A 17845-nucleotide genomic window follows, 5' to 3' on the forward strand; every position below is an offset into this window, starting at 1 on the left:
GTGAAGCTTTCTCTGATGTGAATGGTTTCATCAATTCTCAGAACGCTTTTATTTAGCTTTTATTTTGAAAGACAGAACGGAAATAGATTCAGTCTCACAGAAGAACTGCTTTTATTTTGAAGGTCTTTGTGAATTGCAGCTTTCTTTAGCTCCATCCCATCAATTAGCTGACTGCAAGTCATTACACACCTAGAACATCTGCAAAGTGTCAGGTTGAGCTCATAAGGAGGAAATTAAACTCAAGGATTGGAGGACCACGCTGTGGGAGGGGCTTTAGGTATGGGAACAGGAAGTGATGTCAAAAACTTCTGGTCATATTGATTAATGGAACTCTAAACACACTGAGGTAGAGTCATCTGATAATCAATCATCCAGAAACACTGATTGGTTTGAAATCTAACTGCTCACAACAGCTGTCAGGTGGGATTGATGACATCATCATCACACCTTGGTGCTTGGCAATTCGTCATCATCTTCCTCCTCTTCTTGCTCCTGTTCCACAGGGGGTGGGTCATCAGATGCCCTGAAACCTGTGAAGGTGGGGCTGATTGGGAACCGCCAGAGGCAGCGAGTGCGTCTGAGCACAGGCATGACAAAGGGAAGGTCATAGGTGGAGGAAGAGGAGGAGGAAGAGGAGAAGTTCCACTCAACCAGCCCTCGCTCCTCTCTGGTGCCTGACGAAAGAGGAAGAAAGCAGGACTGAGAACCACTGTGTGTGTGTGTGTGTGTGTGTGTGTGAGAGAGAGTGTGTGTGTGTGTAAGTGTGTGAGTGTGTGTTACCGGGGATTGTGTTATCAAGACAGAATGCCAGAAAACCTCCAACAAACATCTCAGTGGAGAGAAGAACGGTGAGGATCTGATCCAGCTCAGAAACACCTAAAACACCAGAAACAAAAATCTTAACTGGTGCAGAGATTTATCATGGAGACAGGTGAGCACAGACAAGTGAAGGCCAGAGAAACATTCAGCCACGGTGTGAGTATAATATTTATAAGAGCGACTCACAGCATGGCTGAAATAGGTGGACTAACATTTACAGGTGGAGCTAATGAGGAAATAATTACTGATAGGAATGCTGAGCATCATCGGGAAGTTTATTTGATCTCATAAAATGAGAGAACATGTCAGAGTTATTTGTCATCCTTTCAAAGAGGCGATCCCCAGGGCTCAGCTCTGGGCCCGCTGCTCTTTGTTTCACATGAAGTTGCTGAAAGTTGAAGATTTTCACTTTCAGAGACAACTTATGAGGACTATCAATAATTATTTATCTATTTATTTATTGTCCTGGATTTTAAATTTTGAATCTAACTGATGAGAATGAATGCTAACGTTCTAAGTTTTCCTGCAGATGGTGTCAAGCTTGATCTTTATAATGGCTTTGGGTTTTTGTATTTGTAAAGGTCGGTAGGACCTCACGCTGCAATCTCTGCCTCTCTTATCTGAACCATGCCATTAATTAGATGGGTGCAGTGGTGGTGCTGGAACAGGCCTAGGCTGCTGGGGGATTCCCACGATGCGTGTCTGCTTCACTCAGTATGTGTTTATGCACCTCTCTGCATTTAATTATTAGTTAGTATTCATCTCTGGCTCTCTTACTCTGGTTCTGTCGGACATTTCTTGAATTCAATTAAATTGCATCACCACCTTCAGGTGATTGCTGATGTTAGGATGAGTGAATGAAGGTAACCAGGAGATATCCTGCTCTGTTCCTGTGGTGTTAGGGTTATTTAGGAGGACAGCTGTGGCACAGGTAAACAGGGACTCACCTGTCTGAATGGAGTTGGGATGCGTGTCCAGGTACGTCGGCAGCGTCAGACCAAAGAACATGGAGAACCCAAGAACAAACAGATTTCTGGACGAGTTTAAATCGACTAGCTGCAGGTTTGACAGGCCGACAGCTGTGATCATACCTGAGAGACACATATGGTTTAGCGCAGCAGTACCATACCTGAATAAAGACCTGTTACCAGAGACTTACCGAACAGCGTGCAGAACATTCCTCCCAGGATCGGGTCGGGCAGCGAGGCAAACAGAGCTGTGAACTTGCCGACGGTTCCCAGGACAAACATGATGCCGGCACCGTACTGCACCACTCGCCTGCTACCCACCTGCATGCAGGTGAACGGGTCATACACTCACAAATTAAGCACAAGTTAACACGTGAAATTACACCTGAGGATATAAACACACCCTTTCAGGGGGTGTGGCTACCTTGGTGATGCCGAGGACACCTATATTTGGACTGGAGGAGGTGGAGCCGTTTCCTGTCCCCAACAGACCTGCAATGATGCAGCACACGCCCTCTATGAAAATCCCCCTGAAACAAATTAAAAACAGACATGATCAACACCTGTTTGGGGGTGGAGTCTGTCTCATAAGGTGTGTTTCTGTCTCACCTGTTGATTGCATGGACAGGAGGGGGTGTGGCTCCAGACAAGCGAGCACAAGCATAGTAATCTCCGATTGACTCCACGATGCCTGCCATCGTCGCACTCAGCATGCCCAACACCCCAGGAACCGTTATCACAGGCAACCCCCACTGGCCTATCAGAGGGAGACAGGAAGTCAGAGAACGTCATGGTGATCATCATGATCCTTCATTCACTGATGCTCAGCTTAAAGCGTTAAAAACACACCGGGTTAGATTTTATCCCAGACTGTACACATAAAGTCTGAAGTTACACAAAGTAGTTTTCATAAAGTGACCACACCCCCTCTGAGAGCTCCACCCACTTGCTCTGGGCCCTGAATCACTGACTCAGTGATTTTACAGTTTTTATGTGTTTATGTCGACGTTTTTGTTAAAGTCCCAAGGTCAAACCGACTAACCAATCGAAGCAGCACAAACTGGCCTTCCTGCTGTGGGAAGTAAACATCCTGTTTACTGAAAGTCTGGTGTAGAACATTTCTTTTAAATATGGCATCAACATGGACCCACACAGCAGGGGCGTGGCCTAGTGCTACCTGCTGCAGGTAACACAGTGACTGTGGATCAGAACCTCAGAGAAACTGAAGTGATCCACCTCACCACCAACTCACAGTTGGCGCTGAAACAACCTTGTAACAGTGACATGGTGTCATTCAAACCTCAAACCAACTGGATACAAAGCTATTACATGAGTGTCATTTGTTGGTGCCTTACATGGGTAGGGCATCCTGAACCAGGGCGACAATGTCATGATGTCCCCTCGGGCATCAGTGCGACCTTTGTGTCCATAGCGATCAGGGTCTCTTGGCAACAGGTCGGTCAGAGTGAGGACATAACAGACGAGCCACACCAACATGATGGCAAGGATGATCTGAAAGAGGGCGGAGCAAAAATTCAAATTACGTCATCACTGACATCATCATCGATTTGTGTTTATCTTTATTTACAGGAAACATCTTGAAGATCTGCACTCTGGTGGCCCTCAGGCCTTTCTTCCTGCTATACACAGGAACAGGAAGTGATGTCGCCCTTAGGTACTGAGCAAACAGAACGATCAGCAAAATACACCTGCAGAGAGAGAGGGAGAGAGACAACCGTTTGTCTCCCCAGTGTCCTATATTCATGGATATGTAGTTCACTACAGCAGAACAGAAACAGGTGGGTCCACACAGGTGTGTCCACATATCTCACAGTGCTGAGAGGCCCCAGTGGGACCCAGCTCGGTCTCCAGCGGTTGTGAAGACTGAGAGGCCAATCAGTGAGATGGTTGGCGTGATGGTGAGTGGGCCGATGTACTCCAGCAGTAACCCAGGTAACCCACACAGACCAATCACAAGCTCCACCAGGCTGGACATGATGATGGCACCCTGAATCTGCAAACAAATAACTCTGTTATAAAGCAAGTAAACAACAAAACCCACTCCACAGACATGACGACTTGGATCCAACCACGAGGTGCTGGTACTGATGAGTCCTACAGAATTCTGAAACAGGATTTGGGGCTGAGCCAGGTACCTGCAGGTGTGGCTCTGGGTTCTCAGGAATTAAAGTGCTTTAGTTTCATAGTGAAGCCTGTGAAGGAAAACACATCCTGGATTTGTAGAAGAGGTTCAGGATTCAGAAGATCCAAGACCCAGTGCAGAGTCCTCCTGAACAAGGTTCCACCTGATTCAGGGGTCTGACTTTAGCCAAAATCAGAAACTCTCTCTGAGCTGGAAGTTCACAGGTCCACAGGATTCTGACAGACCAGCACTGTCCAGAGTGCTGGTGTCTTCCAGGAACCAGTTCAGGTCTAGGTCTGGCCTCTCACCGCCCTCAACCCACTGTGCCCATTTCAACCCACCTGGACCCACTGGAAACTACCTGCTGAGGAGCAGTGGTCGTACCTCTCTGATTCGAGGCTTCCAGATGTGTGAGGTGTTCAGGGGAAGACTCCAGTTCCCATAAATCTCCTCTGTAGAGGAAAAAACAAATGACATGAGAGTATGTTGTTTATTTACAAAAACCAGTAACAATCAGAGAGACTCCCACCTTCACTGGGACACCTCCACCTGTCCAGACTGAGGATTGCCTGAGCAGGAATCAGGAACGCAAACGCACTCGCCTGAAAGAGAGGAAGTCTACACACAAACACATATAACTGTCAGACTCCGCCCACTCGCCTGACTCCTTAAGTCTCACCTGACTCCCTCAGACTCACCTGACACCCACGGTGGTCTGGATGAGAGTCGTGATGCCAACGGTCGTGAAAATGGTTCCAATCAGCTGACTGATGGTGTTTTGGTCTCGACCGACACACATGGCCTGAGCCAGAAGAAACGGCACAGCCACTGTACCACTAAAGCACGTCAGGTAATGCTGCAGACAAGGTAAAGCAGGTAACATTCACCTGTCACAAACTTCAGACTGGAGTCAACAAGGTAGCTATCCTAAAAATGTTTCATCTAACCATCACCAAACCTGCACCTGTGATCAAACTACAATCCAAACAACCACATCCAGTATTCCAGTTTAAACCAGTTTAGAAACAGTTTGACTTTCTTTTCTTTTTTTGGTTTCCTTTTCACTGAATAGTACAGCAAATTATTCAGTTGTGCTTTTGGCATAATGACAATAAAACATTCTTATTCTTACTGGTTAAATCCAGTAATCCCAGTTTAAACAAGTATAATACCAGGTTAAACCCAGTTTAAACCAGTATAATCCCAGGTTAAACCCAGTAATCCCAGTTTAAACAAGTATAATACCAGGTTACACACAGTAATTTTCTGTGCTTGTCCTGCTAGACCTCAGTGCAGTGTTTGATACTGTTGACCATAATAAGGTAATTATGGTGTTCCACAGGGTTCAGTGCTAGGACCAATTCTGTTTACATTATACATGCTTCCCTTAGGCAGTATCATTAGAAGACATAGCATAAATTTTCACTGCTATGCAGATGACACGCAGCTCTATCTGTCCATGAAGCCAGGTAACACACAGCAATTAGTTAAACTGCAGGAATGTCTTAAAGACATAAAGACCTGGATGGCCGCTAACTTTCTGCTTCTTAATTCAGATCAAACTGAGGTTATTGTACTCGGCCCTGAAAATCTTAGAAATATGGTATCTAAGCAGATTCTTACTCTGGATGGCATTACCTTGGCCTCCAGTAATGCTGTGAGGAACCTTGGAGTCATTTTTGACCAGGACATGTCCTTCAACGCACATATTAAACAAATATGTAAGACTGCTTTCTTCCATTTGCGCAACATCTCTAAAGTTAGAAATATCCTGTCTCAGAGTGATGCTGAAAAACTAGTTCATGCATTTATTACTTCCAGGCTGGACTACTGTAATTCATTATTATCAGGATGTCCTAAAAACTCCCTGAAAAGCCTTCAGTTAATCCAAAATGCTGCAGCAAGAGTCCTGACAGGGACTAGAAAGAGAGAGCAGATTTCTCCTGTTTTGGCTTCCCTTCATTGGCTTCCTGTTTAATCCAGAATTCAAAATCCTGCTCCTCACATACAAGGTCTTAAATAATCAGGCCCCATCTTATCTTAATGACCTTGTAGTACCATATCACCCTATTAGAGCACTTCGCTCTCACACTGCAGGCCTACTTGTTGTTCCTAGAGTATTTAAAAGTAGAATGGGAGGCAGAGCCTTCAGTTTTCAGGCCCCTCTTCTGTGGAACCAGCTTCCAGTTTGGATTCAGGAGACAGACACTATCTCTACTTTCAAGATTAGGCTTCAAACTTTCCTTATTGCTAAAGCATATAGTTAGGGCTGGACCAGGTGACCCTGAATCCTCCCTTAGTTATGCTGCAATAGACGTAGGCTGCCGGGGATTCCCATGATGCATTGAGTTTTTCCTTTCCAGTCACCTTTCTCACTCACTATGTGTTAACAGACCTCTCTGCATCGAATCATATCTGTTATTAATCTCTGTCTCTCTTCCACAGCATGTCTTTATCCTGTCTTCCTTCTCTCATCCCAACCGGTCGCAGCAGATGGCCCCGCCCCTCCCTGAGCCTGGTTCTGCCGGAGGTTTCTTCCTGTTAAAAGGAAGTTTTTCCTTCCCACTGTTGCCAAAGTGCTTAATAGGGGGTCATATGATTGTTGGGTTTTTCTCTGTATGTATTATTGTACGATCTACTGTACAATATAAAGCGTCTTGAGGCAACTGTTGTTGTTATTTGGCGCTATATAAATGAAATTGAAATGAATTGAATTAATCCTTTTTTAAACCAGTATAACCCTAGGTTAAACCAGTATAATCTCTGGTTAAACACAGTAATCCCAGTTTAAACCAGTATAACCCCAGGTTAAATCGGTATAAACCCAGGTTAAACCCAGTAATCCTTGTTCAAACCAGTATAATCTCTGGTTAAACACAGTAATCCCAGTTTAAACCAGTATAATCCCAGGTTAAACACAGTAATCCTTGTTTAAACCAGTATAACCCCAGGTTAAACCATTATACTCCCAGGTTAAACTCAGTAATCCCGTGTTAAGAGAGTATAACCCAGGTTAAACTAGTATAATCCCAGTTTGAACCTAGTAATCCAGTCTAAACCAATAATCCATGTTTAAATGTCTTAATCCCTCAGTAGTCACATTTTCACCTGTAATCCCAGTCTCACCTGTAATCCCAATAGAATACACAGGTACCATGGTGGGACATCTTCAATGGTGTAAATCATGTCTGACCCCACCCTCTGTGCATCCATTGGTTGCCTCCTTTTGCTCTCTTCTGTCCTTGGCATGTTAGGTTTATTGGGTTTGGAGCCCCTCCCCTCATGACACTGATTGGACAGACAGAAACACCTGGTTATCAGGTACAGCAAACATCATGATTCACTTATTTACCATTATCGATTATACATTTGTTCCTATCATTAAACAGATGTCAGAAGTCAAAGCAACACAACACCAAAGAAGAAGAAAAAACAGAAGATGTCCTTTCTCTGCATGTCACTCCAGGTCCCCACGTGAAAGTCAACCCCCCCACACACACACACAATCTATCTGAGACAGGTCACAGTGACCCTGATTAACCTGTAGACACAAAAGCACCCAGTAAATGAATCTGAAAGGATCCAGGTGTTTCCAGGTGTGTGTCAGTACCTGTAGCTGAATGGAGGTCAGTTTACCACACCTGTTGTTTGTAGGTCAGTGCTCAGTGTGTGTTATCACAGGTCAGTATACCCTTCTTTTAACAAACCTGCCCTACTCTACTTGTCCAACAGCCCACCTGCTAAACTCAGTAAAACAAAACTCAGTGATCAGTAATAACTTTACCTGAAAGTCGGCTTCCATTTGACCTGCGGCTGTTTGACTTCGAGCAGCAAACAGAGACAGAAAGTTCAGTTTTAGAGTCTCAGGTGAAAGTCCACACAGATTAACAGAGATTATTAACCATCACACACACGCGAGGACTCCTGTCTGTGTGAGAGCCCTGACCTGATTATAAACCTGTCTGTGTATGGACCCCCACCTGATTATAAACCTGTCTGTGTGTGCATGGACCCCCATCTGATTATAAACCTGTCTGTGTGTGGACCCCCACCTAATTATAAACCTGTCTATGTATGGACCCCCACCTGATTATAAACCTGTCTGTGTGAGGACCCCCACCTGAGTATAAACCTGTCTGTGTGTGGACCCCCACCTAATTATAAACCTGTCTGTGTATGGACCCCCACCTGATTATAAACCTGTCTGTGTATGGACCCCCACCTGATTATAAACCTGTGTATGGACCCCCACCTGATTATAAACCTGTCTGTGTATGGACCCCCACCTGATTATAAACCTGTGTATGGACCCCCACCTGATTATAAACCTGTCTGTGTGAGGACCCCCACCTGATTATAAACCTGTCTGTGTGTGGACCCCCATCTGATTATAAACCTGTCTGTGTGAGGACCCCCACCTGATTATAAACCTGTCTGTGTGAGGACCCCCACCTGATTATAAACCTGTCTGTGTGTGGACCCCCACCTAATTATAAACCTGTCTATGTATGGACCCCCACCTGATTATAAACCTGTCTGTGTGTGGACCCCCACCTAATTATAAACCTGTCTATGTATGGACCCCCACCTGATTATAAACCTGTCTGTGTGTGGACCCCCATCTGATTATAAACCTGTCTGTGTGAGGACCCCCACCTGATTATAAACCTGTCTGTGTGTGGACCCCCACCTAATTATAAACCTGTCTGTGTGTGGACCCCCACCTGATTATAAAACTGTCTGTGTGTGCATGGACCCCCACCTGATTATAAACCTGTCTGTGTGTGCATGGACCCCCACCTGATTATAAACCTGTCTGTGTGAGGACCCCACCTGATTATAAACCTGTCTGTGTGTGGACCCCCACCTGATTATCAACCTGTCTGTGTGAGGACCCCCACCTGATTATGAACCTGTCTGTGTGTGGACCCCCACCTGATTACAGCCCAGACCCATAAAACTGGTCTGGCAGAAGACAACCAGAGTCACAGAACCAAATGCACCCAGTATAACCAGTAAAACAAGCAGTATAACAAGTAAGTTACTTAACATAACCAGTAACAACTGGTAACCAGATATTCTTCAGCTAACGCATAGGTAAGACACTCAGTATAACATTAATTATAACCACCTGTACAACTTCCGACTCACCTGTACAGCTGCTGCTGCTCAGCTGTAGGTTTGAATGCTTCACATTAAGTGCTTGCACTGATGAAATGTGGCATTTATTTTGAAAATAAAAGGCACTTCCTGCAATTTGCGTCCAATAACCCAGTGAGAGCAGACAGTCTGACACATGCAACCTTTTATTGCAGTTTGTTTACAACTTTACAAGAAGAAGAAGAATTTCCTGTTTTAGAGACATAAAAACATGTGAGGAGCAAACCTCCAGGTAACACACAGGTTTACCTGTGGTCATCGTGGAGACGCTGTCACAGCATGACACCTGTTCTGTTTCGTTACCTGATCATTAACCAATCGAAACTGAGCACACCACCTGTTACAGCTGCTATGCTAGCAGTGTCCATCGGCTTGCAGCCTCTGTGGCAAGCTAAGCTAACACATCTCTGCTTCAGGTGTGTGGAGGGGTGGAGCCTAATCGCCAGGTGAGGCTTCCAGAGGACAGTGCATTCAGGTGTAGCAGAGAAGTCTGTAAATCTCGGTGACATCCCTCCTTAAGCTACGGGCTGATTAGTTACTGGCTGATTGTTGAATGACAGCTGATTGGAGGACGCAAAGTATAGCATTTGATGTCACTGATCTAAACCAGGTATCCATGGAAACGGGCAGTGATCAGACCAGATCAATACATTTTTTATAAATATAAACTCTTTACTTAAATAATTATTGATTATTAATCATCTGTATCCATGTGACGATCCAGGCCCGCCCACAGCCTCTCAGCCATTCACAGCGCAGGATTCTGAGTGTCAGCAGCTCTTCAGTGTAGCGCTGCAGACAGAGAGAGAGAGAGAGAGAGAGAGTATTGATTAGGATCACCTGCTCAGACAGGTGAGCTCCCCTGTGATGTTAAGCAAGTGTTACATGTCTGTGCTGATTGGCTAACATCATGGACACGCCCACCAAACACTTTTGGCACCGGTGTCACATTCTCAGGTGAACAGGTGAGTGCCTGACACAGGCGATCATCAGCCTCACTGACCTGTTATACTATTGATTAACTATTCGGACAGAAGGCGCTCGTTTTTCACTTCCTGTTAATAAACCTGGATTCACAAACAGGAAGTGACCTCATCGTTATGAACATTTTCACTAAATGGATGGATCAATATGTTAGTGATCAGTAATTGGCTGAGTGGCTCGTTAAGGACATGTAGTGACTGAGAGTCACCTGCAGGTGCCGCATCCTCGTTGTGGCGAGTCAGACACAAAATGACAAATTTATTCCAGCAGAGCTGGTCTCTGAGTAAAGTCCAATCTGGATCTCGTGTTTTATTCACAATAGCACAGAAAACACGTCCGAGGTGTAAAGTGAGGACATTTTAATAGAACTGTGGAGCAGGACAGTCCGTGTGTCCCCTCTAACATCAGTCTGTGAGCCGAGGAGGGATGGCTCCGAGTGAGAGAGGCTGATGGTCTGAGCATGTGCAGAGGATGGAGGGTGGAGGATGAAGCTGGAGCTGCAGGCAGGAGGAGAGGAGGAGGAGCTCGGAGGAGGTTCATGAATGCAGTGAAGGAGGACATGCAGAGGGGCGGTGTGACAGAGGAGGTGGATGAGCCTCCTATCCTGTGAACTAAAGGAATTAACCACCACCACCTGACTAGCGAACGGACCAATCAGCCAGAGGGAGATTAGAAAACAAGAGGCAAATGTGGGCGGAGTCTGGGGGCAGCTGAAGGATAAAGACGAATGAGGAGATCAAAGAATCAGCTGATTAGTTTACCATAGTGTAGCCAGACCCACCTCTTGAGCATTTAGCCTGAGCCTGTCAATCTGCTTATTGATCAGTGGTTTAGTCTGTTGATTGGTTGATTTATCAGTTTATTGATTGGAGTATCTGCTGCGGTCCCAAAGCTGACCCTGATCACACAGGTTTTAGGATGTTTGCAGTGTTTTTAAATGTGACTGTAGTTTTTCAACCTGCTGGCAGCGTCTGTGGTGATGATGTGATACTGTTGGTTGTCATGGTGAAGCTGGTGGTCTGTGTTCTACCCTGTCTGTGAGGGGTGGGTGCTGACTGACAGAAGACTGACACACTATCCCCTGACCTCTCTGGGAGCAGCGAGTGTCACAGATTTATCAGCACAGCGCCCTCTGACGGGGTCGAAAGTGGACGTAGCTTCAGTGACATCACCTGGCGGTCTCTGAAGTCCTGTCAGAGGCGTGCTCAGTGTCACCATCTTCATTTTTAAAACTGAACGGATGTGACACTGCTCGCTGACTGGCTAATGATTCGTCAATCACATGGCGAAGGAAAGCAACTGGACTATTATTAGTAACTTGTTGCTATTATTAGCATCAATTTTAATATTAAGATGATAGTGGATGAACAACCTGCCTAAGGCACCAGCCCCAGAGCTTTACAAGCTTAAAGAAGTCCAGTCTCCTTTGACGCTCTTACACCAACAGGAACCCGCCCAGCCACACGCCATGCACATCGTTAGCCAATGAGCTTTCCACGGATAATCCTACTTTTTAAACATAGTGACCCTAACTCCTATAAACTGAGCAGGGAAGAGTTCACGGAGGTCAGAAAGCTGTTTACCCCCAGATGTAACGTCATTAGCCGTTTCCAGGTCCAAACTCCGCTGCAGGTCCCAAAGTCAAACGAACACTGCAGCATCACTGAGAGTTACAAACTGTCTAAATTCTTTCCTCTGTAATAAAATGACCAGCGTGGCTGCTTTACAAGGTGTAACAATTAAGTTCAACATCCATGAAAACAGAATGTATTAAATTTAACAGAGTTAGAAGTTAGCCCGCTAGTTTCCACCTAAACATGATATAGCATGTTCTGACTGAGAGATTTATGACAAAATTCAAACGTACAGCTCTGCTATAACTTCCAACATAAATGAAGACAGAAAACTAAACAGCAGTGACGTTTGTAGGGTTACTGAAGTTGGGCTAGCTGCTATATAATGATGTGCTACGTGACCGCTAGTGACACAGCTATGTTAGCATAACATAAACAGTGAATCTGGAGGATGAACACTAACTTTTTTCCACTCGCAAATGCAATCGCATGGCAGGATGCTGTAAACAGACCAAACTTCAGTCAGGAGAACAAGTGAGATAATCCATCCACAATACGAGGTTAGTCATTACTATACTGCAGCATGGGCTGGGCTGTAGTTACATCGTAAGAGTTTAAAAACTGAGCTCCAAAATGAACAGCGGTAATAAAAACCGAGAGGCCGACAATGAACACTGACTGTTTTTAGGGGCTTGTTCAGATTAAATAGAACAAAATACAAAGCATGTTAAACACAACAGGCCTAATATACGCAGTGGAGTTTGGACCCAGGGTTCATACATCATCACGTAAAGACCGGATAAACCATAAATGGTTTTGTAACCACGGCTGTCACCATCAGGTGGGCTCCAGAAAAAACTTTGTTGCTGACGTTGTTTTTCAGAAGCAGATGCTGTTTTTTCAGTGTAGGCGGAGCTCAGTGATTGGATACTACATGTAACTGTGCCGACCTCTCAAACACTGACCCAGACCAGAACCAGGACCCCGATCAGCTTTATCTACACTGAGTCTGACTGATAACAGCTGATGGTTAATAACACGTGAGGATGCTGTGTTCACCTGCTGCTACCTGCATCACCAGCCGGACTGGTCCTGCCTCAGGTTTGATCTAGAGGCCCCTGCGATGATGCTAACGGACCTGACCGGCACACTCACGGGAACAAGGGCATTTAGGAGATCACAGTTCTGGATTTTAGTTTCAGGATCTGCGGGATCTGTGAACTAAAGGAATTAACCACCACCACCTGACCAGCGAACGGACCAATCAGCCTGAGGCAGATTAGAAAACAAGAGGCAAATGTGGGCGGCGTCTGGGAGCAGCTGTGGAGATCCGTTTACCAAACATCTGTTTGCAGGTGAGAAAGTCCGAGGTCTCCGCCAGAGAAACACCACAGAAGAAGAGTGTAAATGACGAGGCCGAAGGTCAGAGAAGTTTGAGCGTTTATTCAGATTCAAACAGGAAGCAACACATGTACACACTGTTCCCGTTATTTTGTCCAGCAGGACTCTCTGATCTGCAAACAGACGGTAAACAGTCTGACAGCAGAGAACCTTCATCACCAGCATCATCACCTTCATCATCATCATCAGAGAGCGTTGGGCCGCCCGAGCAGCCCGGGGCCTCGAACGCACCGTCCTGACAGTGGCTCAGCACGGCCACGTTTGGGGCCCCGGGCTGCGGGTTGGACCTCACTTTGTTCACAGTTTATTCAATTTTGTACGGAAACGAAGTTTCTAGAAAAAACCCCCCAAAGTTTTCAGTCTGTTTTATCAACAGGAAGTGACATCACTCTGCAGCATTTCACACCGCCAGCCACCGGCAGCCAATCAGATCAGTCAATTACTACGAGGAGCTTAATTAGTGTTTATTAATACTGTGACATCATTGCTCTGCCAGCCAACCATCAGGCTTAATTATCTACAAAACATTTCCCACGGTGCGGAAAACTGAAACGCCGCCAGTGACTGAAGATATCCCCGCCCCCGACAGATCCCCACCACCCCCCTCATAAATGTGAAACACACTCATCATTGTCCATCAGTCATTTTTAGCTCCTCCCACCTCCTCTGAATGGGCGGGGCCTGTCTGAAAGGGGTGGGCAGAGGTCTGTGAGGATGGGGCGAGTGGGCGGCGGCCGATGCTACGTCTCAAACTGTGTAAGCAGCGCCCGCACCTCTGGCGTGAGCTGCTTGGCAGCGCTGGCGGCCTCGGCGATGGCGCGGCGGTACGGGCCCTTCCGCTTCCTGTCGAAACGCGACTGGAACGTCTCCAGGAAGGGCGACAGCTGTGCGAGCGGCAGGAAGGACGTGGTGGGCGAGCCGAACCACGACACACGTGCCTCCTGCTGCACTGCCAGCCCTGTATCGCCACGCCGCGACACCGTAATGCTGAGCACGCGCGCCGGCCACCACGGGAAGCCATAGATCTTCGCCCACACGATATCGCCGACGCATATGGTGCGGCCGTCCGGGAGCGGACATTTTGAAACGGCCTTGGAGAAGACGGAGGATGACGATGACGAGGAGGAGGAGGACGACGTGGAAGACTTACGGCGCCTCTTCAGGTCGTTGCCCTCCTCCCCAACGCCACACTGCACTTCCTCGCCATCAGCTCTGAGGGGAGGGCCGGCGGGCGGAGAGGAGGGGGGGCACCGTGGAGCTGAGGAGGGGGAGTTATGGGGGGGAGAAGACGAAGAGGGAGGGTCTCCGGGTGGGGGGAGTTCAAAATTGTCTGTGGAGCTACACTCTGAGGGGGTGGAGTCTAGAGAGGAGGAGGAGGGAGGACCTCCTACTCTCCCCTCAGACGCCACCTGCATCTCCACGGCAACGCTTTCCATACAGGATGGCGTTGGGGGAGGAGCAGTTACTTGAAGTGGGGGCAGGGCTGTGGGTGGGTTGGGTGTTGAGGCGGGGCTTAGTTCTGGTTTGGGAGGTGATGAGCGAGCGCTGTGTTTGGGCGGGGACGAGGAGGAGGAGGAGCTCTGTGCCTGGCTGTCGTCAGTACGATACCTTTGGGGTTTGAGGCGCATTCTGGGCGGAAGCGGTGTGCTGGCGGCAGCGCTGAGGTGCTGCAGGCGGCGGGTGAAGTGGACCTTCTGGTTGTGGTTCTGCAGGGTGGCGGCTCGGGTCACAGCCTTGGGGCGGACCTGGTCCTGGTCTTTGGGCCGGCGCTGTGGTGGCGGCGTTTGCGAGCTCCTCACCAGCGTCTTGAGCACCTGCCGCGCCTTGGAGCGGTCAGCTGACCCTTTGGTCAGAACCTTCTTAGAGTTCAGCTTCAGGCGCATGCAGCTCGAGGTCGCTGAGGATGAGGATGAGGCCACTCCCCTCAAAACGCGGCGGGAAGAGGATGGCGACGAAGATGACACACGTATCCCTGATGACGAGCGCCGGTCGGTGGCCGGGGGCCGTCCTTTGTCGTCGCTCCTCAGACGCTTTACCTCAGCAGAGATCGGTCCCTCTGCCGCCTTCCGCCGCCGCGAAGTCTCGTCGCTCCTCAGGTCCACCGGCCCCCGCCGTGTCTCCCGGTGCCCACCTGACGCCACCACCCCTTTGCATTTGTCGCAGAGTACCTGTCGGGGGCGGAGCTTGATGGCGTTCATGATGGAAGTGGGCTCTTCGCAGCGGTAGCGCCTCTTCGGCCGTTTAATCTTGCGCGGCGGCGGCTGAGGTAAGGCCTGGTTGTAGGTGTCCCTGATGAACAAAGGAGGCGGGTACGGCGCCCCCTCCTGAAACAGCGGTGGCGGTTTAGAGGTGCAGTCCTGAGGAGGGAGCGGAGCAGCGTTCTCTTCCTTTTTGGTGGGCAGGAAGTCGTCGCTAACCGGCAGCGGCTGCTGGACAGACGTGGGAGGTCGACTCCGGTCGTCCCGGCGTGGGAACACGGTGATGGGAATCCCGTACGGACCGAACCTGGAAGCAAACATGGCGAGCGTGAGACCCTGACACAGCCAACGCATCACATATGGAAAATACACCCGGCAGTAATCGGTCACATTTTCAAATACTGCTCGTACACATGCAGTACTGTGCAAAAGTCGTTAGTCACCCTCATTTCTTCATATTCAGACCCCCCCCCCCCCCCCCCGTGTTGAATAAGAATAAACAAACAGTAACTGATAATAACGATTTATAAATAATGATGCTGACAAATCTCTGCAAAAATGTAACAAAAAGTGATTCAAAACTTTTGCACAACAACAACACTGTATGTGTTTATATATGAGAAAGAAACCACTGTGAAAATACCACTGTGTAACTCTGACTGTGTAACTGTGGTTACGAAGGTTATGGGTGGTTGATTATCCATCAGCACTCATTACACTGCTGAAAAAGTGATGTCAGAGGTCATAGGTCTTCACGTGTGTTTTAGCGCCCCCGGTAAGGTGTATTAGTCTTGTATACAGTACCCCCGTGCAATGAGCAGCAGAGCTCTGTATCTCGCTGCACATGTAGTGACAATAGAGACACTCTCCCTCTTAGCTTGCTTCTGTCCTGTATCCATCACCAATCAGGTCAAAGGTCAGCAGGCTCAGGTGTATCTGGTTTATACTGCAGCCTAATCAATCCCTGCAGCCGTTCGCAGTGATGCATTTACACTTCCTGTGCACATTAAAGCTCTGAGGAAACAGAGGAGCTCTTTGAGTCAGTAATCTCATTACTGTACTAGAGTACTTGATGACTGAACCTGAACATCTCTGATGAGCTTGCTGCAGAGGTCACGCTTTAATGTGGAGCAAGACAAGCGCCAAACCTGCACCCTGCAGGTGTGTTTACCTGACCAAATCACCTGTTCATACAGGTGAGCTCGACACATTTAAATCCCTAAAACAATTACAAATATAAATACTAATCATTATTAATTGTTTTTAAACTGCCTCACAGATCAGGATCAATCACATCGATCCCCTGCTGCTAATAAAGTTTCACCTTTTTGAAACGTCCATCAGGACCCCGGAGAACACCTTCTCTCCCAGCCGGAAAGACACCACCAGCGCGTCATCGATGACGTGGTCCAGGCAGACCCGAACCTCGGACCCGGGACTGAGGTCCAACACAGAGGCGGCTCCGGCTCGATTCTCGGCGGCAGGCTCGGTCAGCAGCCGCCGTTTCGGTGAGCGGCAGGGCGGGGAGGAATCCCTCGGGCCTCTGGCAGCCGGCTCCTCGGGCCCCGCTGGGTCCGGGTCCGGACCGTCCGCCGTCCCGTCCAGCACAGTGTCCGCCGCGGGCCTCCGCTCCGCCTGCTCCAGGCTCGTGTAGCCCCGCTCCCGGCCCGCGGTCTCGGCTCGGTCCGTGGTCTCGTTGGTGGTGGGTTCGGCAGGTTCGGCCAGAGATAGGCCGGCCTCGGTGACGGGTGGCGCGGCCGGGAATGAGTGCAAGAACACAGCGGAGGGCTGCGGGTCCGGGCCACGGTACGCCTCCTGCGCAGACACGTCTCCGCCGCCCTCAGGGTCCGCAGGCAGTCCGGGGGAGAAGCGGTCCGCGTTGACCCGCTCCGGCGGCCCGGAGCCGCTCGCTTCGTCGCTCTCCGCAGGCGCGTTTCCCGCCGCGGGCTCCAGCTCCGGCCTGACATGGCGGCCCTCCGCGTCCCCTCCGTCCTCCGCCCGCATCGCGGCCAGGTCCAATGCCGGCCCAGGCTCCCGCGGTCCCTCGCACTCCGATCGGGCTCCCGCCGGGCCCGGCTCTGGTGGGCCCTCGTCGGTGGCTGTTGTCGGAACCGCCGCAGCTCCTGGCTCTGCAGCCACGGCCGCCATTTTCTTCCGCTGTGCTGCCGAGCGGAGCGGAGCCCCGCCCTCCCGCAACACAGGCCAACGGCGTAGGCGCACCGCTATTCGCCGACACCCCTGTCAATCAAACGGGACATGGCAAAACTTCGTCTCTGATTGGCTGATTATGTCAGAGCGTGGTGAGGCTGCCAGAGGCCGCCAGAGGGCGTGTATCTTCGACGAAACAAAAACATGAGGAATAACCAACGCAGGGCGGATCGATGTGTGACCACAGAGGCAGAAAATGGAGCAGAGACAGCATCATGGAGGTCCCAGTAATCACAACACCCGAAACCTGTGATCGATGAGCAGCTGATCACCGCGCAGCTGATCAGCGGGCACTCTGTTGTGTGTCAGTGACAAACATGACCATAGAAGATCACATCAAACATATTCTTACACTTTAAAGCTCTGAGAGACTTCCGGTCCCTCAGAAAC

General features: G+C 48.8%; 2 protein-coding genes across 2 annotated transcripts; both read right to left on the reverse strand.

Annotated features, from left to right (window-relative positions):
- Window positions 1–30: 30 nt before the first annotated feature.
- slc23a1 (solute carrier family 23 member 1) lies at window positions 31–8040 on the reverse strand. The gene is made up of 14 exons (XM_031756427.2): window positions 7715–8040; window positions 7057–7218; window positions 4629–4786; window positions 4460–4548; window positions 4315–4382; window positions 3620–3801; window positions 3376–3496; window positions 3143–3299; window positions 2397–2544; window positions 2212–2317; window positions 1979–2108; window positions 1767–1910; window positions 781–876; window positions 31–674 (listed from the first exon to the last, which is right to left on the reverse strand). Exons 1-14 carry the CDS (start codon window positions 7730–7732, stop codon window positions 442–444), a joined length of 1812 nt encoding a protein of 603 aa, XP_031612287.1. The 5' UTR covers window positions 7733–8040; the 3' UTR covers window positions 31–441.
- Window positions 8041–13071: 5031 nt separating this feature from the next.
- Window positions 13072–17844, reverse strand: pwwp2a (PWWP domain containing 2A). The gene is made up of 2 exons (XM_031756426.2): window positions 16572–17844; window positions 13072–15554 (listed from the first exon to the last, which is right to left on the reverse strand). The coding sequence occupies exons 1-2, from the start codon at window positions 17393–17395 to the stop codon at window positions 13790–13792; spliced, it is 2589 nt and encodes an 862-aa protein (XP_031612286.2). The 5' UTR covers window positions 17396–17844; the 3' UTR covers window positions 13072–13789.
- Between the last annotated feature and the right edge of the window lies 1 nt (window position 17845).

The sequence above is a fragment of the Oreochromis aureus genome, linkage group 10 (assembly GCF_013358895.1).
Source record: "Oreochromis aureus strain Israel breed Guangdong linkage group 10, ZZ_aureus, whole genome shotgun sequence".
Classification (NCBI taxonomy): Eukaryota; Metazoa; Chordata; class Actinopteri; order Cichliformes; family Cichlidae; genus Oreochromis; species Oreochromis aureus.

What these genes read in the sequence shown, in the direction of transcription:
- slc23a1 (XM_031756427.2), bottom strand. An exon ending in GTATTCTATTGGGATTACAG is followed by an intron (nt 4,787 to 7,056) that starts GTGAGACTGGGA and finishes CCTTGTCTGCAG; the next exon opens with CATTACCTGACGTGCTTTAG. An exon ending in CCTGTCCATGCAATCAACAG is followed by an intron (nt 2,318 to 2,396) that starts GTGAGACAGAAA and finishes AATTTGTTTCAG; the next exon opens with GGGGATTTTCATAGAGGGCG.
- pwwp2a (XM_031756426.2), bottom strand. Translation starts at nt 17,395, where the DNA reads ATGGCGGCCGTGGCTGCAGAGCCAGGAGCTGCGGCGGTTCCGACAACA. An exon ending in CTGATGGACGTTTCAAAAAG is followed by an intron (nt 15,555 to 16,571) that starts GTGAAACTTTAT and finishes GTTTGCTTCCAG; the next exon opens with GTTCGGTCCGTACGGGATTC.